General features: G+C 41.8%; 2 protein-coding genes across 36 annotated transcripts in view; one reads left to right on the plus strand and one right to left on the minus strand.

The window, feature by feature from the left end:
• IFT122 (intraflagellar transport 122) overlaps positions 1-8210 on the minus strand; it is a 74626-nt gene extending 66416 nt beyond the window's left edge. For 22 of the 34 annotated variants that reach the window (XR_011526853.1, XR_011526852.1, XR_011526855.1 and 19 more), the window contains exon 1: positions 7983-8166. Coding sequence is in view for 20 of the 34 variants with exons in the window: in XM_070574696.1 (XP_070430797.1) it covers positions 7983-8023 (41 nt within the window). In the remaining 14 variants the exon portion in view is untranslated. Of the gene's footprint in view, positions 1-7638 lie in introns of all 34 variants that reach the window. The other 12 variants (XM_070574704.1, XM_070574700.1, XM_008531008.2 and 9 more) reach the window with 11 other exon arrangements.
• On the plus strand, positions 8162-17140 carry MBD4 (methyl-CpG binding domain 4, DNA glycosylase). Of its 2 annotated transcripts, none has more exons than XM_008531015.2 (8): positions 8162-8602; positions 10081-10311; positions 10729-11582; positions 13962-14036; positions 14114-14248; positions 14854-15003; positions 15552-15655; positions 16588-17140. In XM_008531015.2, exons 1-8 carry the CDS (start codon positions 8514-8516, stop codon positions 16663-16665), a joined length of 1716 nt encoding a protein of 571 aa, XP_008529237.1. In that variant the 5' UTR covers positions 8162-8513; the 3' UTR covers positions 16666-17140. The 2 variants fall into 2 exon arrangements, with proteins under 2 accessions (XP_008529237.1, XP_070430808.1); XM_070574707.1 differs by having other exon boundaries at positions 13965-14036.
• The last annotated feature ends 1791 nt before the right edge of the window (positions 17141-18931 follow it).

Below are 18931 nucleotides of genomic sequence, written 5' to 3' on the forward strand. Positions count from 1 at the left end.
GCTAATGGCCAGGAAAGCAAACTTTATTTCCATTATGAAACACTGCTTGTGTATGAGGAAGAAAAATAATGGCGAAGAATTGCATTTGGTTGCAAATTCCATTCAACCACTACACCTTGGCAGCCCATTCAATCACAACCCACTGGGCAGTTAACTCTACGTTCCAATTTCCACTCATCCAGAAGCCAGACACCAGAGATGAGTCAGAGGGTCAGCAGTTGAGGGCACTAACTCTTCTAATAATACCATAAAAGCCTGAGAGAATGTGCAGGGGCTAGTAAATCGACACATCTCTAAAAAATTGGTCACATTAAAATATCATTATTATTTCCAATTAATTAGATACTTATTACCTTAGGTGCTAGGCACTAACAGATACAAGATGAGTAAATCATAGTCCCTCCCTGTCCTCAAGGAAACTACCATCCAGCAGGAGGGTGTGACTCAGACACATTCACAAAGAACTACCATGTGTCATCAATTCTAAAGCATACATTTTTGCATATTTTAACATCTCCGAGGTTGGGACATGTTTTTTTTGTTTTTGTGTGTGTGTGTGTGTGTGTGTGTGAGGAAGATTTGCTCTGAGCTGACATCCTTTGCCAATCCTCCTTTTTTTTTTTTTTTTTGCTTGAGGAAGATTAGCCCTGAGCCAACATCTGTGCCAATCCTGCTCTACTTTGTATGTGGGATACCACCACAGCATGACTGATGAGTGGAGTAGGTCGGCACCTGGGATCCAAACCTGGGAACCCTAGTCCACTGAAGCGGACCTTGTGAAACTTTAACCACTAGGCCACGGCGCCAGGCCCTGGGATGTGTCTTATAATTGATGACATGTCAGTTCAACTGGCAGTACTTTTTGCTTTCTTAGTGGTATGTAAAATAATGCTACTTTACAATCAGCGACCTCTTAGAGTAGATGAAATACAGAATAATACTGTGATAAAGACTTTAGGAGATATGTTAAAACATATATTATAGAATTCAAAGGAGGAAGACAGTGTTCTGATTTGGAGAGAGGATCAGAAAAAGCATCATAAAAAAACAGTATTTTAAAAAGGTAGGGCTTTTGTGACATGCAGGAGGAGACTGGGTAGGTGCAGCATTTCAGGCAGAGAAAACAAAAGTAAAGACACGAAGGGAGAACAGCAAATAATCTAATTTGATTGAAACATCTAAATATGTGCAAGGCAGTAGGGACAGATAAGACTAGAAAATCAGCCTAGAACTATATTACAACGATTCCTGAATGCCCCGAGCAGAGGATTTCATTAGTTCAGGTGACTCTAGTAAGAGTGTATCGGACAGTGTTGCCAGGACAGACTACTGTAAAAGTTTAGCATGTGTTAAGTTTCTCTGATAACTGAGAGTAATCTAAAATATATGCCTTTGGTAACAGTACTTGGAGCATTTACCACAGAGAGATCCCATGCTGAGCTCATCAAATGAATTGTTTTATTTCATCCTCACAATTCTATGAGGTAGGAATTATTACTTGATTTTGTAGTTGAGGACACCACGGCTCAGACAGGTCATTTATCTCACCCAACATCACATGACTAGCAAGTGAAAGGGCCAGAATTTCAAGTTGGGTCTGACTCTATAGAGTCTGTGCTATACTGCCATCCACTCTTTTCAATGATTGTCATGTATGATAAATCTGTTACCTTAATTCTTTAATAACAGTGGCTAACATTTATTTAGCACATTTATTTACTGTGTGTACTAAAGTACACTTTAAATGCTTTACATATATTAACTCACTTAATCCTCACAACAACTCTCTACCTATTTTGCAGACAAGAAAACTAAGGCACAGAGAAGTTAAATAACCCGCCCGAAAATACACTGCTACTGAGTGGAGGTGGAGCTAGAATCCAAACCCAGGCAGTCTGGCTCTGAAGTCCATGCTCTAACCATTATGCTCTGTGGCCTTCATTATCATTAGCATTAGCATATGCCATAGTTGACAAAATAATTAGCAGTCGTTTCCATGCTTTATCAACAACAACAACAAAAAAGGTATTATTACCTACTCAAAGCATTACATGTAGAATTAAGAAAGTTTTATATAGACTCTGTCGGCCTCAGAAGCTTACTTTAACAAAAACAGTTCTTCACATATATTCAACAGCTAAGAGTTGTTATAGAGTGTAAACTTACACCGTCTCATTTGATCCTATGATAACACAACGCAGCAAACAGGCCAGGTACTATTGGCCCATTTTTCTTGATGAGGAAACTAAAGTACAGAGGCAAGTCATTTGTCTGCTGTCACACAGTGGCTGACAGAGAAGCTGAAGAAGGATGACTGTTCCACCCTTTCCAGTTAGGCATCCCTCTTAATAGAAGCAAACACAGACTCTGAGTTCTTCAGCTTCCTCACTGCTAAGTAGCAACAGACCTGGGCCTTCTGTTTTTCAGGCTTCCGTTCTTTGAGATGGGGGGCGGGGGGGGGGGGGGGGCGGTACTTTGCATGTTTCACACTCTGAGGAGAAGCAGGCATTCGAGTGGAAAGCAGAGGGGAGCTAGGCCCAGAGGAGCTGACCTCCTGTCTGAGCTTGCGTCTTCACCTACTAAACAAGGATAGAGAGCTGCCCTTCCACCTCCCAGGGTGCTACAACCCAGCCTGGTGCAATGCATCTGACACCTGCAGGTTGCTATGATGAGGTATTCGGGAGTGGAAGCAGGTAAGGCCCACTCCCAGCCATTACATCTCCAGCACATTTTGTCTCTGAGGCAAAGTCAGTCCACTGTTTTGGCTAAAACTGTTTCTTGGACACACGTGCTATTAGTCACAACCAATTTTCTTCCAAACTCGAGGGGCAGTGGGTGGCATGGGGTTATTGGCAACAGGAAGAGGATCCATAGGCAATCCCAAGTCCATAAAGACTCCTCAGTGTCGCCTCTCCATGACCTCCAGTGGTTTGTCACTTCTGGCCCTCTTCTTGTCATTCCTATTCATACACTCTCTCTAAGTCTGACATGGATTTCCTTCTGTCACAGTCATACTAGCCTTCCAAAGTACACTACTGAAGGAAAGAGGGCAAACTGGGGCTTGGAAGACAGGCTTGTTGGCTTTCTCCTAGTGGCCTCAGACTATTTTTGTCTGGGGCCTACTTCATCTGCCCATTCTATTAAGTATGCCCAGCCCACAGGCACCTAGATGGCATCCTGACAGCTGGTGGGCACTGCTACACAGCTTGGTACACTGCCTTCTTAGTCTGTGACTCGCCCTACAGCATTTAGCCAGTAGGTCTGGCCAGGCCCATCCGTGAGCCACCATTTATTGGGACCTGAGCAATCCATTTAACTCTCAGAGTCTATAACCTCCTTCTGGAAAATGGTGTATTAATACTTGACTCATCAGCGCCAACACCCCTGGTCGTGGGGAAGATCAGGACTAAATTGGAAAGTATTTTGCAAAGGGTAAAGGATTACTTTAGTGTAAGGTATAATTTTAAACATTTGTGAATCCCGTTTGGTTAAAGTTCTGATTTTCGAGTATAATTATCACAAGGTATGGTTCCTCCACCATTCCTTTAAAAAGCCAATTGAAACAATGTATTTCTGACTAACTTATGTAAGGCCTCTATCTCCTAATGTGTTTTATTTCTTCCAGGTGCACCCTGAAGACCATAAGTTAAACAAATATCATGACTGGCTTTGGGAAAATCATGAAAAATTAAATCTGTCTTAAAACTCTTTGAAGTTTTCAAACTCATTTTTTATATGTTGCTTTGCACTTTGATTCTTAAGAGCTCAATTAAGCATAACCAACTACCTTTCCAGGCACATAGATTTTAATCAGCCCAACTAGAAACCCAATCAATGTTTTCTTAATATGTGTGCCACTGGTAGATCTTTGCTACTGAATGTGCTAGAACATGTTTTGAGGTTTTTTTTAAAATAAATTATTATTTGACAACAATCCTAAAAATGTATCTGACTTTTCCAATAATGAAATGTGATTTGAAGGTGAAAAAAACTTTTCTAAACTAGCAATAATACAAAGCAAACTTCTATCCACTTGCTCAAGGAAAAAATAGACTTTCTGTCCTCTTTCTATAGAAAATGATATTATACAGTTGTTATATAAAGAAGCAGTCAAAGTTTTCAGCCAAACATGTAAGAAAAGACATTACAGGGTGTATTAGGCAGTCAGCTAGCCCTAGTGGTCTAATGGTTAAGATCCGGCACTGTCCCTGCTGCGGCCTGGGTTCGTTTCCCAGTTAGGGAACCACACCACCCGTCTGTTGGTTGTCATACTGTGGTGGTTCCATGTTGCTGTGATGCTGAAAGCTGTGCCACCGGTATTTCAAATACTAGCAGGGTCACCCATGGCGGACAGGCTTCAGCAGAGTTTTCAGACTAAGACAGACTAGGAGGAAAGACCTTGCCACCCACTTTGAAAAAACTGGGCACAAAAACCTCATGAATAGCAGCAGAACATTGTCTGATATAGTGCTGAAAGGTGAGAGGATGGCACAAAAAGACTAGGCAAAGTTCCACTCTACTGTACACAGGGTCACTAAGAGTCATAATTGACTCAATGGCACTAACAACAACAAAAATTCTTACCATACTTAGAATCTGTACAATTCAATTTAGCTCTGAATTATATAATCTTCTATATTTTACACTTCTATATTTTACACTGCTTTTATATTTTACACTGATACTATCTTGTGCCCTTAATTACAGTCATGTGCAATTTGAGGGCAATGACCCTGTTTTACACATTTGTGGGCCCACGGTGCATGGCATTTGTCCTAGACACATAGTGAATATAATCAACAAACTGACAAGGTTTTATCTTGGACCCCTCGGACTGTAACTATATCATGAGATCACAGAAACTCAGAATTAGAAAAGACTCTAGACCGTGTCATGAAGTCCAACTCCCCTGCCAGGGCAGGAATTCCCTATAGATGGCCATCCAGCCTCTGCTTGAACACTTCCGGCTGGGGAGCTCACCCATCACCATCCATAGCAAGGAGCCTATTGTACTGTAGGATGGCTCTCTCCTCGCCTGCCCCCTTTTAGGAAAAGATACATCCTCAGATTCCATGGCAGAGAGACAGAGGGTGAGTTCTGAAAATTGTCCTCTGCCAGTCCTGTGCCCACCCCACGGTACAGTCTCAAGATGCCTCTCTAAATCCTGCACAATCTGACCCACCTCCACTTACCTGCTTTGGAATCTAAGGCAAATTATGTCACCTCATTAAGTCTCGGTTTCTTCAGCTGCAAATGGGGTAACAATTCCAACCTCACAGGTTGTTGTGGAGATTAAATAAGGTAACACATGTAAACATTGTCTGGCCTACAGCAAGTACTCAGTAAATACTAGCTGGTGTGGACGGAGGGTTATAGCAGAGGCTAGCATGATTGGAATAAGGCAGGCTGGCCAAACAAGGCATCATGGCTGAGAAGAACCTGGAACAGAGCTTTTAAGGGAGAAAATGAGGGAATTCAGAGAAGAATAAGAGCATTTGGGAATGGCCTTGGATAAGAAAACGGAGTTTTCAGCTGAACTGAAAAGCATAAATTTAAATGTTAGTGGGAAGGGGGGAGGGGTGGAGTAGGACCGCCTAGTTAAGGGCACAATTTGCCAGCGAAGTTAATTGGGAGTCACTCTAGGTTTACGGGAAGTGAAGGAATGGCTCACAGCAGCAGCACTCGGGAAAGCAAATCCCTGCTGCTGTGAGAAGGTCAGAGTGGAGCGAAAAGAGCAGACAGGAGGTGCAGGCAGGTCCAGTTCTGGGCGACTAATCTTTGACATCCGGGACTTTTGAGTTCTACCACCTATTTCTTAGAGTTGTTTGTTTCGTTTTGTCTCATTCTGGGCTATCAGCTGGCCTATGTAACTGCCATCAGGATTGCTGGTCTATAGAACCTCTCTAGCCCCTATTCTAACAGGTTGTTTCAAACCTACTGGGCCAAATGGGCCAAAAAACAAATAACAAATTTTCATTGATCATTCATTTGCTCACTTATTCACTCATTCATGAATACATCTATCCATCACATAGTCACAAGCACCCTTAACTTCACTAGGCTCTGGAACAATTTGGAAATGAATAAGGGGTTTATAGACTTCTGGGATAAACAGATTCACAAATAACTTTTACAATAGACAGATTCTAAGTACCACAAAGAGGAATGAACAAAATTCTATGCCAGGGGTTGAAAACTGGGAGCACATCAGGCTGTATTTGGCCAGCAAATGTTCTGTTTGGGCCACATGGTGTTTTATATTGTTTTTTCAGATTAGGTGCCAACATTTAAAAATTAGGATACTTCACACAAAAACCCAGATTTCTAGCTTGTGGTGAATAGGAAGATCTGAGCACACGAGGCCAAATCCTGCAGGGTGGTACCTGGCAGGAGCTGAGCGGCAGCTGCCTGTTTAGGCAGAGCATGAGCTCTCCAGTATGCCACGCTCTTTGCCACTCCCTATTACTCTCTGACGTCGAAGCCAAACATTCAGTTGCTAGTTATCAGCAGCTTGTGCTGTGGGTACTTTTGTAATAGACTTAAGAGAAAAGTAAAAAGAAATGTTTTTACTCAAATCTCTGTTAAAAGTAGAAGTGAAAGATATACTGGTAGGACTATGTGTTTCAAGAAAAGTGGAGTGTAGAATAGAAAAATACTCCTAGGGAAAAGAGACAGCTCCTTGTGTTTAAGATGCAAGTAAACATCTCCCATTTGTCTTGCCCGTCTGACTCCTGCAGGCATTGGAGTTTGCAGCCTCTGTAACATGGGGAAAAATTAATGTAGTGGCTAAGAGCACTGGCTTTGGAGTGAGGAAAAAAGTTGGCTTCACCCCTTACTCACTGTGTGACCTCGGCAAATTATTTACCCTCTCTGTGCTTTGGGTTCCTCATATGTAAAATAGAGGTAATTACAGTACATGCCTAAGAGGGCTGTTGTCAGGTGACAATGAGATAAAAGATATGAAGTTCTCAGCCAGTGTCTTGCATGTAGTAAGCATTAGTTATTACTAATGCAGAGTTCAAAAGAGAGAGCAACCATCTCCAAAAGGAGCTTTAAAGGATGTTTGGGATTTCCATGCGAGGAGACAGGAAAGAAGGCATGCTTTCCTCACACAGAAAGGGCTAAGAAAAGACAGAGGGAATGGCAAATAGCCTGTTCCAGTGGCCCAAACAGAGGCTTCACAATGAAGTTGACAAGATCATCCAGGACCACCATGAAAGTCAGGCTGAGGAGAACTATCCAGTAAGTCAGTATTTCCCAAAATGTGGCATTGTATGGCGGGTTTAGGTGATAAAAATGGAAGAGGACATTAGATAACACTGAATCATAAACCTTCTAATCAAGCCTAGGTCTCGGTTGCACACTCTTTGTCCCTGCACCTCTCTGACCGCCCTTGCTAAACCTCCAGTTCTCGAGAAGGCAGACCTCAGGCTCAACAGTATCCAGCCACAACTTATTAACACTGTTTCTCCTTGCTTTAAGTTTTACAGTTACCTTATTATAGTGATACTGATTTTGAAATATGGAGCAATCAAGTTTTCTCGTAAAATCATAAAACGTAAAATCATATTTAAGCGAAAATAAGAGAGACAATTTAGAGAAAAACGTCAAGTAAACAAGAGTATGGGTAATACGTACGTGGACGTGGCAAAAACTGTGAAGTGTGCGAAACACTGTCGTGGGTGTAAAATGAGCCCAGGACGGATTCGCAGAAAGGGAGCGACAAGACCAGATTGTGATTACGTGTAAAACCGCCTCGCCAGGCCTGTACCTCACGCGTGGCACATCTCTCTTCTCCCTCTCCAGACCTCAGTTTCTCCATCCGCAAAGGGACGTTGCAGTCGCCCAGACCCGGGGTTTAGCGCCCTCAGCCCAGGCCGCAAGCCCGTTGCCCGTGGCAACCACGGGGGTTCTCGCAATGGCTCCCGCCATCCCCGCCGGGACCCGGCCTCCCGCTCCTCCCGGACTGCCCTGCTCCTCACCACTGCTCGGCTTTATCTCTCCACGTCAACACGGCCCGCATCGCGACTTCCCTCACGCCTCGGACCCCTCCTACCCGCCTCAGAGACAGCCGCTTCCCCGCGAGCCACTTTGGCTACCTGCGCTACCCCTGGCAACGCACATGCGCAATGAGCTAGGCGCGCGGCCGAGGGTTCCGAGTGCGCATGTCTAAAAGGGAGAGCTGCGACGGGAGCAAAAGGAGAGGGAACGGGAGGCTAGAAAGCGTCTGCGCAATTAGGGCGCGCCGGATTGGTCGGAACGGTCGGGGGGCGGTGCGTCCTCCTCAACAAAGGATTTGATTGGCTGAGCCGTGGAAATGGCGGCTGTGGCCAAGAGGGTGACGTAAATGCCGCTGAGGAGGCTGACAGACTTGGACTGCCTTCAGCTTTTTGTTTCAGCCTAGCGCTCTAAGCTGGAGAAGTTTTCACATCCTTACTCTGCTCCACACTCAGGGTGTTGCATCTTCTCAGTCCGTTGCGGAGGCCGGAGCCCGCTTGAGGGGCACAACTGGGATGGAGACTCCGAGCCTGGGGGACTGCGGAGCTGCCCCCTCGGTCAGCTCCAGTGAGCGCCTACTCCCAGCCCGGCCTTGTGACCTCCGGTAAGCTACTGTCCCCTTTCGAGCCTCAGTTTCATCACCTGTAAAATGGGAGCGGGGAGGAGAAGGTGGGTAGCCTTTGTAACCTAGGGTCGACAGAGCCGTCGAGGCCCACGGGGTTAGTTATAGGAGATGAGGCCGGAGCTCAGGTTCTCCTCCGGTGGGGTCAGCCCTGGGGTGCTCCCGACCTCCTTAGCCAAAGTGACGAGGGAGGCTTTGCGGTGCAAGAAGCCGTCTGCGTGGCTTGGAGGATCCTAGGAAGACCTTGGAGGAGATGTCATGTTAAGCTGCCAGGGGCGCCCCAGAAAGGGATGCTCTGAGAAGTAACAGGAAGCGCTGGTCATTCGTCGAGTACTTGTTTTTGTGCGATATGGGGCTAAGATGATTTAAATGCTTTTTTCCCCCCAAAATTTAATCCCTAGAAAACTGTCTTAAGAGGTATCACCTCCTTTTTACAGATGGAGAAAGGAGACTTTGAGAGATTAGATGATTTGCACTTGGACACATAGCTAGTAAATGGCAGAGCTGGATTTGAACCCAGTCTGTTGATCTTAAAGTTTGTGTTCTTTTCACCAGGTTTTGGTCTCCTTATGTCTAAAATTGTGAACTATATAATTTCTTAAGATCCACCCAGCTCCCCAAAATTATTTAACTCCAAATTACGTCAGACGACCTTGATTCTAATTCTAGTTAGTCAGTAGCTCTTGCTTGATTTTCCTATTTGTAGAGAAAAAGTTGGATTAGACATCTCTGTAGACCCATCCAACTTTTAAAATGTGTGATTTAGTGGTTAGGATACACTCTACTGAGATTTTTCAGTAATAGTATAAGGGGAGAAGTGTTAGATCAAGATTTAGTAGACCTGAGTTCTGGTATCAGTTCTGCAAGTAGCTTAATTTTCCTGTCACTTAATTTTGTCAATGAAATGAGAGTAATCCTTATCCTGCCTACCTCAGAAGTTTATCATGAGGATCAAGAATGAAAGAGATTTGAAAATTCCATATCAGAAATTATTTACATTTTAGAGGGTTACAGCATTTGATTAAAGTAATAGACACTCCACTCCCAGTAAAATGCACATATACATAAAATTTTTACCTCATTTAATTAGGGGGGAGGAGGATGTCTCACTGACTCCTTTAAGCAGTTCTGTTGATCCCAGGTTAAGAGCTCAGCTGTTGGTTTATGTTTTTAAACTTGTGCCAAGTGTCACCAGAAATCTTTATAACAGCATTATTCAATGATTAACAAAAAATTTTCTAACAAATAACTTGAGCTTTTCATTGTGCAGAGATTTCCAACCCTTTTTAACCCATGTTGGAGGACAAAAAGATATTCCCATAGCAATACTGGTCCATACTGATTTTAATCTCCCGTAGTCCAGATAGTCCATGTGATTCCTGCTCTACGTGGATTGAAATTGAATAAGCAGAGGAAAATAAATTTTAAATGAGCTAATCACTTGTACTTTGTTTTTTCAGCAAGGAAGATGTTGCTCCGGGATCAGAGACAGTGGGAAAAGATGAGAAACAAATGGTGATAAAAAGCAGCAGTGAGTGTAATCCCCTGCTACAGGAACCCATTGCTTCTGCTCAGTTTGGTGATACTGCAGTGACGGAATGCCATAAGCCTGTCCCATGCGGATGGGAAAGAGTTGTGAAGCAAAGGTTATCTGGGAAAACAGCAGGAAGATATAATGTATATTTTATCAGGTGAGTATGCAAGGTGGTGAAGATAGTACAGCCAAATAATTTTGTCCAGACAGGTAATGGGAAAGCATAGCAGGAATCTTGGCTTTTAAAATTTTTTTACCATAGAACCATTATGGATCCTGTTCCTTCAATGTCACTGGTTAATTATATCAAGTGATTTGAGAACAAGTACAGATATTTTCTCCTACTGTGAATGGTTAATGTTAAGGTTGCACTTAAGTTATATTTGTAAAATTATTTTGTACTATCATATAGGAAACTATTTAAAAGTACTATTTTATCACTATTTTTTATTTTAAATGACAAATGCCCATTGCAGCATTTGGAAATTATTAATAAAAAATCTGAAATGTTCTATTCTTTTTAAAAATCACTTTTATTTACTAGAAATAAGTTTCCTTTAATGTCATTTTCTAGCCCACAGGGACTGAAGTTCAGATCCAAAATTTCACTTGCTAATTATCTTCACAAAAATGGAGAGAATTCTCTTAAGCCAGAAGATTTTGATTTTACCGTACTTTCTAAAAGGGGCATCAAGTCAAGGTATAAAGACCGCAGCGTGGCAGCTTTGCCATCCCAACTGCAAAACGAAAGTAACAGTTCAAACCGGAACCTCAGGACTCGAAGCAGGTGGAAAAAAGATGTGCTTCCTCTGCCAAGTGGTAGTTTGGAATTACAGGATAGCAGAGGACTATCTAACTTTACTTCCATTCCTTTGCCTCCGAAAGAAGATGAGGATGTTAATGATGCTGACTCCAGAAAGGTTAGAAAGTCCAAAGGAAAGGTGACTATTTTGAAAGGAATTCAGATTAAGAAAACTAAAACAGGCTGCCGGAAGAGTCCTTCAGCTTCTGTTCGAAGTAATAGAAAAAGAGAATCTGGGTATAATAAGGCAGATGCTGAAAGTGAACCTGTTGTGCAAGAAAGTCAGCTTGATAGAACTTTCTGCATTTCTGATGCCACAGCAAGCAACAAGACCCTCAGTGTGACCAGTGAAGAAAAGAGACTTGTAGAAGAAACATCATTGAGTTCAGAATCAGATTTTCATTTTGAACAAATAACTTCTGGTGTCATAAACAAATTACGTTCAGCCAAAGAAGCAGAACCCAACAAGAAGTGCGAGGATGCCTTTTTAGAATCTGAGGAAATAACAAAAGTAGATGCTGGGGAAAGGAGGGAACATTTGCATATGGACATTTTAAAATGTGGCTCTGAAATGAACAACTGCTTACAAACCAAGAAAGACTCTACTTCTTTGAAAATATTTCAAGGTATTTGGTGCACTAAAGTGCTGTTAAATGTGACGAGGAGTTTATACTCCCGGATTTTGTATTTCATGCCTATACCCAGTTAGGATGTTGGAATAGAATGAAGAAATAAGGTATCAGATACATTATCAGATACATTACAATCAGATACAATATCAGATACATTCTACCAGTTGATATTAGTACCTTGTCTAACCGATCTTCAAGCCCTTTCCTATGGCAAAGAAGGAATCATCTGGCTACTGCCTTGATGCCTCAGCAAAGGAGAATTGTGCCATTAACAGCTGCTACCATCCCTCCCTGGTGCAATAGCTGGAATTCTCCTCCACAGTGCTTTCCGTTCTTCCCATTTTCTTTCCAGCCAGTAATCTTACAACTTTAGAGAAAATGAAAAGGCTTCACTTGTGAAAAAGTTTGAGGAAGAGTCCCTTTGTACATAAATGGTTAAGAATAGTCAGTGTCTTTTTGCACCCCTCCTGTTACTTATTACTGATGGGTGACTTCCAATTTAATTTTGTATATATCATAGTCATTTTTATCTTCTATTGTAATGCTTCTCTAAAATGTTTTAGAGCTCTAAATAATTCAAAACTGTAATCGCATAGTTCATCTATTACTTATAATATACTCTTAATACAGAATTCAGAGCTTAGAAGTTTTGCCGTTATAGTACCTCAATGAATAAGAGAGAAAAAGGAGATCTTTTGAGCAGCCCCGTATTAGTTATTTATGATGCCATTATGGTATAATGAATAACTCCTTTAAAGAGGAATAGAATACTCCTTTAAAAATAATTTTACTTACAGTCCTGTGGGGAGATGGCCAGGACACATTGGTGCTGCAGGAGGTTAGACTTGATTTCTGCTCTCAGTCCTACTCATGGTTTTATGTCCTTGCTGTGCCTGGGATTTCTCTAGGTACTAGGAACTGCGTAAGAATTCTTCAAGTCTATCCTTTAAAGACTTTCAACTTCTTAAAGACTTGAGGTTTATGTAGATTCATTGCTAGTATAATGGACAAATAAAATATGAAAAACATCCTTTTTGTGAATAAAACAGAAGTATCCTTTTCATCTTTCCTGTATAAAGAAGTCTAGTTCTCAACCTAAGATGAAGCACCTTTAGGTTAATAGATGTCCAGTGGAATAGTAAAGACTTTCCTGTTGGCTTAGTTAGGAATTGCCAAGTAAACTGAGCTGCTGTTTCCTAGTAACAAAGGGTGCTAGCTAGTAATTATTTATGGGAACCCACAGAAGAAATTATCTTGTAGCTAGTAAGAGCGGTTTCCTTTGTTCTCTTTTACTTTCTACTAGACTTTGCCTGTTCAAACTAGAATGGCAAAAAAACACTAGGCTAGTTCTCTGGAGACCAGGATATTTGTTCCAATCTAGAGTCAGTCCCACTGTTGTTTTGGGATGGTTGCTTAATTTCTAAGTCTTGGTGTCTTCATCTGTGAAATGGAGGTATTAACCCTCACCAGTGCTGTTTTTCACATCAAGAATATTGTAAAGTAAAATGAGAAGTGAAAAAGAGGGCTTCACACTATACAAATGCGAGGTATTATTAACAGACATTCAAATTTAGAGGGTATGGCTTATAGGGAGTATTAAATGTGATAATATTAGAAACTTTGAGAAGCCTGGTAACAATGGTCAAATAGTCATTATTACATTACCTGAGCTGTCCAGGAGATAGTGGTCTCAGGTGTTCCAAGGTCCAAATCTTAGGTTTTTCTGCAAGTTCTGTTTTATCTGTTTCCTTTTGTTTTTTTTAGTAAGTGTAAATATATTCACTGCAGAAAATTTGGAAAATATAGAAAATTAAATGGTTCATTTTATTCTAATCTTTTAATGATTTTTTCTTTTTTTTATTAAATTGAGATCATGTAGAATGTTGCTTTTTTCACTTAAAAGTTAATAAGATGAGAAGATATTCGTGATATAGTCTCAAAAATATTTTAATGACCACATAGTCCAAATGTGTCATAATTTAAAATAGTCCATATTGTTTCTAATTTTTCACTACTATAAACATAAATCATAGAGAACTAGAGTAACAGAATGGTTAAAGGCATGGACTCAGGAGCCGGACTGCTTAGATTAGAATTTCAGCACTGACCCTTACTAGCTGTACGACCTTGGGAAAGTTACTTAGCTTCTCTGTACGTCAATTTCCTTATCTGTAAAGTGGAGATAAAACAGTACCTAGCGTAGAGGTCATTAGTAGAGTTAAGTTGGTTAATCTTTGTAAAGTGCTTAGAATAGTGCCTGGCACATACTGAATGCTTTATAAGAGTGTGCTGCTGTTATTCTTATTTGTGCTCCTGAATATTTCTGTAGGCTAAACCGTAGATGCTGTAAACATGTTCACTCTTCCTTTTCAGAAGACACCATCTCACAGACACAAAGAGAAAAAAGGAAAACAAGCCTGTATTTTTCCAGAAAATATAACAAAGAAGGTATCCCTTTCCCAGTCTGAAAACCAGATTTTAAATCTGTTTCAGGTGTTCAACTCTGATGCTGTGTGTTTGTTTAGGTCTTAGCCCCCCACGACGCAAAGCCTTTAAGAAGTGGACACCCCCTCGGTCACCTTTTAATCTCGTCCAAGAAACACTTTTTCACGATCCATGGAAGCTCCTCATTGCAACAATATTTCTCAATCGGACCTCAGGTTTGTGGATTCTTTCCATCTTTATCTTAGTAGAAACAGTGTGAGAAGGAGCACTGAATTGATTAGGAGACCTGGGTTCAAGTTTGACTTTGAGTCTGTGTGACCTCAGGTAAGACCTTCCCCTTCAGCCCTCAGACACTTCGCCTGTGAGAAAGATAGATTAGATGACATCCAACAGCATTCTTAGCATTAAGGAGCAGATTTTCATGTATTTTCTACTTCCAAATTGGTTTTGGTCATCGGTGAAAATTAGTTACTTAACATTCCTCCACCCTGTCATGTATAAAAGCATTTCTTTGTCATTGGATGCTTTCTTTAATGTCATTGGTACCTTGTGTTCTGTATACTTTTAAACTAGTTGTCTGATAATCTGATTATTTAAAAACTAATATCGTACAAGGCCAGGTTTTAGCATAATTTGGACTGTTAACCAAATAGTTGGTTTTTGACTCTGAAAGTGGTTGCTAATTCAGGTAATGCTTCTCATCAGTGGTTTAAAAAGAAAAAAAAAAAACTCTATATTAGATTTATAGATAAGGAAGTACCTGAACCTAAAATCAGCCCATCTGGAGACTTGTGACCACATAGTTATTTTTACTTCCCAGGCAAAATGGCAATTCCTGTACTTTGGGAGTTTCTGGAGAAGTATCCTTCAGCTGAGGTGGCAAGAACCGCAGACTGGAGAGATGTGTCAGAACTTCTTAAACCTCTTGGTCTCTACGATCTTCGAGCAAAAACCATTATCAGGTTCTCAGGTATTTTCCCATGTACCCAAAGGAAGAAACATAAACCGTGCCTGTTTAAGAGAGCCACACCTTAAACTTTAATGTCCTCTGATGCTACATTAATAGAGCTCATTCAGCTCAAGCACCAAAGGCATTTGAAAACAGTCTCCTTGCCCCAAAGTGCAGTCTCCCACTGACCCAGGCAATAAATCTTTGCCCAGCACTGGGTCAGTCCATGTGGGCAGAATTAGAGGAAGAAGTCAATGAAGCAGAAAGCCCAGTTGATCTCAAGGACATTACCTCTGTCTAGTTAGCACAACACAGAATAATAGTGGTTAGTTAGCTGAAGACAAGCTGTTTAGACAAGGGTGCTACAGGAATTCAGAAAGAAGAGCAATCACAATGGGAGGTTGTTTGTTTCCAATGTTTTGGAAAGAAATTCCAAAATTTCTCAAGGGAAGGAAAGATCCTTTCCTGTCCTTTCTGCTGTTCTCTCTATCCAGTCCCCCATCACCACACATTTAGGGGAAGTATTTTTTCTAGAAGCTGTCCTGATACGTGGGGTGTTGTATTCTCAGATGAATATCTGACAAAGCAGTGGAGGTATCCGATTGAGCTTCATGGGATTGGCAAATATGGCAATGACTCTTACCGAATTTTTTGCATCAATGAATGGAAGCAGGTAAGGCCCACTCCCAGCCATTACATCTCCAGCACATTTTGTCTCTGAGGCAAAGTCAGTCCACTGTTTTGGCTAAAACTATTTCTTGGACACACGTGCTATTAGTCACAACCAATTTTCTTCCAAACTCGAGGGGCAGTGGGTGGCATGGGGTTATTGGCAGCAGGAAGAGGATCCATAGGCAATCCCAAGTCCATAAAGACTCCTCAGTGTCACCTCTCCATGACCTCCAGTGGTTTGTCACTTCTGGCCCTCTTCTTGTCATTCCTATTCATACACTCTCTCTAAGTCTGACATGGATTTCCTTCTGTCACAGTCATACTAGCCTTCCAAAGTACACTACTGAAGGAAAGAGGGCAAACTGGGGCTTGGAAGACAGGCTTGTTGGCTTTCTCCTAGTGGCCTCAGACTATTTTTGTCTGGGGCCTACTTCATCTGCCCATTCTATTAAGTATGCCCAGCCCACAGGCACCTAGATGGCATCCTGACAGCTGGTGGGCACTGCTACACAGCTTGGTACACTGCCTTCTTAGTCTGTGACTCGCCCTACAGCATTTAGCCAGTAGGTCTGGCCAGGCCCATCCGTGAGCCACCATTTATTGGGACCTGAGCAATCCATTTAACTCTCAGAGTCTATAACCTCCTTCTGGAAAATGGTGTATTAATACTTGACTCATCAGCGCCAACACCCCTGGTCGTGGGGAAGATCAGGACTAAATTGGAAAGTATTTTGCAAAGGGTAAAGGATTACTTTAGTGTAAGGTATAATTTTAAACATTTGTGAATCCCGTTTGGTTAAAGTTCTGATTTTCGAGTATAATTATCACAAGGTATGGTTCCTCCACCATTCCTTTAAAAAGCCAATTGAAACAGTGTATTTCTGACTAACTTATGTAAGGCCTCTGTCTCCTAATGTGTTTTATTTCTTCCAGGTGCACCCTGAAGACCATAAGTTAAACAAATATCATGACTGGCTTTGGGAAAATCATGAAAAATTAAATCTGTCTTAAAACTCTTTGAAGTTTTCAAACTCATTTTTTTTTCTTTTGAGGAAGATTAGCCCTGAGCTAACTGCTGCCAATCCTCCTCTTTTTGCGGTGGAAGACTGGCCGTGAGCTAACATCCGTGCCCATCTTCCTCTGCTTTATATGTGGGACGCTTGCCACATCATGGCTTGCCAAGTGGTGCCAAGTCCACACCCGGGATCTGAACTGACAAACCCCGGGCCGCTGAAGCGGAACATGCGCCACCGGGCTGGCTCCCTCAAACTCATTTTTTATACGTTGCTTTGCACTTTGATTCTTAAGAGCTCCGTTAAGCATAACCAACTACCTTTCCAGGCACATAGATTTTAATCAGCCCAACCTAAACCCAATGTATGTTTTCTTAATATGTGTGCCACTGGTAGATCTTTGCTACTGAATGTGCTAGAACGTGTTTTGAGGTTTTTTAAAATAAATTATTATTTGACAACAATCCTAAAAATGTATCTGACTTTTCCAATAATGAAATGTGATTTGAAGGTGAAAAAAACTTTTCTAAACTAGCAATAATACAAAGCAAACTTCTGTCCACCTTGCTCAAGGAAAAAAATAGACTTTTGTTCTCTTTCTATAGAAAATATTACACAGTTGTTATATGAAGAAGCAGTCAAAGTTTTCAGCCAAACATGTAAGAAAAGCTATTACAGGGTGTATTGTCTGATACAGTGCCAGAAGGGGAGAAGATGGCACAAAAAGACTGAGCAGAGTTCAGCTCTGCTGTGTACAGCGTCGCTAGGAGTCAGAATTGACAGCACTAACAACAAATTAGGCAGTTAATTAATAAAAATGTTTTTACTAAAACTAACCACCAAAGAAAAATTAAGATTCTTCTGTCACCATGTGTTCTTGCTGACTCTGCTGCCTTGTAGGAATTGGAGATTTGGCCCCAGCATCCATTCGATAATGTAATGTGAATATCTGCCTGCAGCTCTTGTTTCAGAGTGTTGGCTTCTGACTCGTGCATTTTTACCTTGATCCCTTTGTGAAAACTCAAGCATTTACCCATCTCTCATCCTGCAGCTGGGGGATAGGAGCTTTTAAGCTTTATGCCTGTTTTTTTTGGAAGATTAGCCCTGAGCTAACTGCTGCCAATCCTCCTCTCTTTGTTAAGGAAGACGGGCCCTGAGCTAACATCCGTGCCCATCTTCCTCCACTTTATATATGGGATGCATACCACAGCATGGCATGCCAAGCGGTGCCATGTCCGCACCCGGGATCTGAACCGGTGAACCCTGGGCCGCCAAAGTGGAATGTGTGCACTTAATCTCTGCACCACCGGGCCAGCCCGATATGCCATTTTTAAATACAGGTAGTATAATGGTACAGCTCCAATACTGAAACATTTACCTTAGAAAGAACTCACCAAACAAAAAAAATCCTTAGTTACTAAGTCTCAATTACCAGTTAGCATTTTAGGGCATAATTTGAAAATTAAATTGATTGAAAAATACATTGGTAGGGGAGCTTCCTTTGTTGTAGGGTGGAATGTGAACAGAATCAGGATACAGTGTGCTGTGGGGCTGGTTGGTTGTGTCCACTTTAGTGAGCGAATTTCAGTTTTTAGAGAGGGATGGATTTTGACCTGAGAACAGGAAACGCCACACACAACCCCAAGCAAACATCCACTTTATAACTTCCTATCAAATTTTTATTTAACAGACATCAAAGTAGCACTTACTAAGTACAAAGCTCTGTGCTGGGGAGGGGCACAAGGATGAAAAGGCTCTGTAGAGACCCTCACAGGGAGAGAGAAAGGCACACACAATAATAAAGGGGTAAGGTGTGAGGACAACATACCCAAACACTGCAGCTAAGAGTCTAGAGGGATCCCTGAAACCCTGGCCACAGCTGGGGTTGGAGGATAGGACAAGCACCAAGCTTAGGGCATCAGGTGTGGCAGGGCCTGCTGTCAAATCCCCTTCCACAACATCTCCATCAGGAGTGGGCTTATATGGACAGAACGGGAGCTCAAGCCGCAGCCAGGCCTGGCTTTTCCTTTTTCCTGCAGGTGAACTTACCTGACTTCTGTACCTGTTTCCTGGTCTCTTTAGAATGGGACACTGGTAACTACCTCTCATGGTTATTATGATTATTAAGTTAATGCGTGCCATTGCCTAAATGGAGCCAGGCCTACAAAGTGCTACATTAATGTGGCCCATGGTGACTACCTCAGGTTGTGGAGAGGGTCACAAAAATAATGCCTTTCAGTAAAGGCAGTACCTTATGCAGACTA

This window comes from Equus przewalskii, chromosome 15 (assembly GCF_037783145.1).
Source record: "Equus przewalskii isolate Varuska chromosome 15, EquPr2, whole genome shotgun sequence".
NCBI classification, from domain to species: Eukaryota; Metazoa; Chordata; class Mammalia; order Perissodactyla; family Equidae; genus Equus; species Equus przewalskii.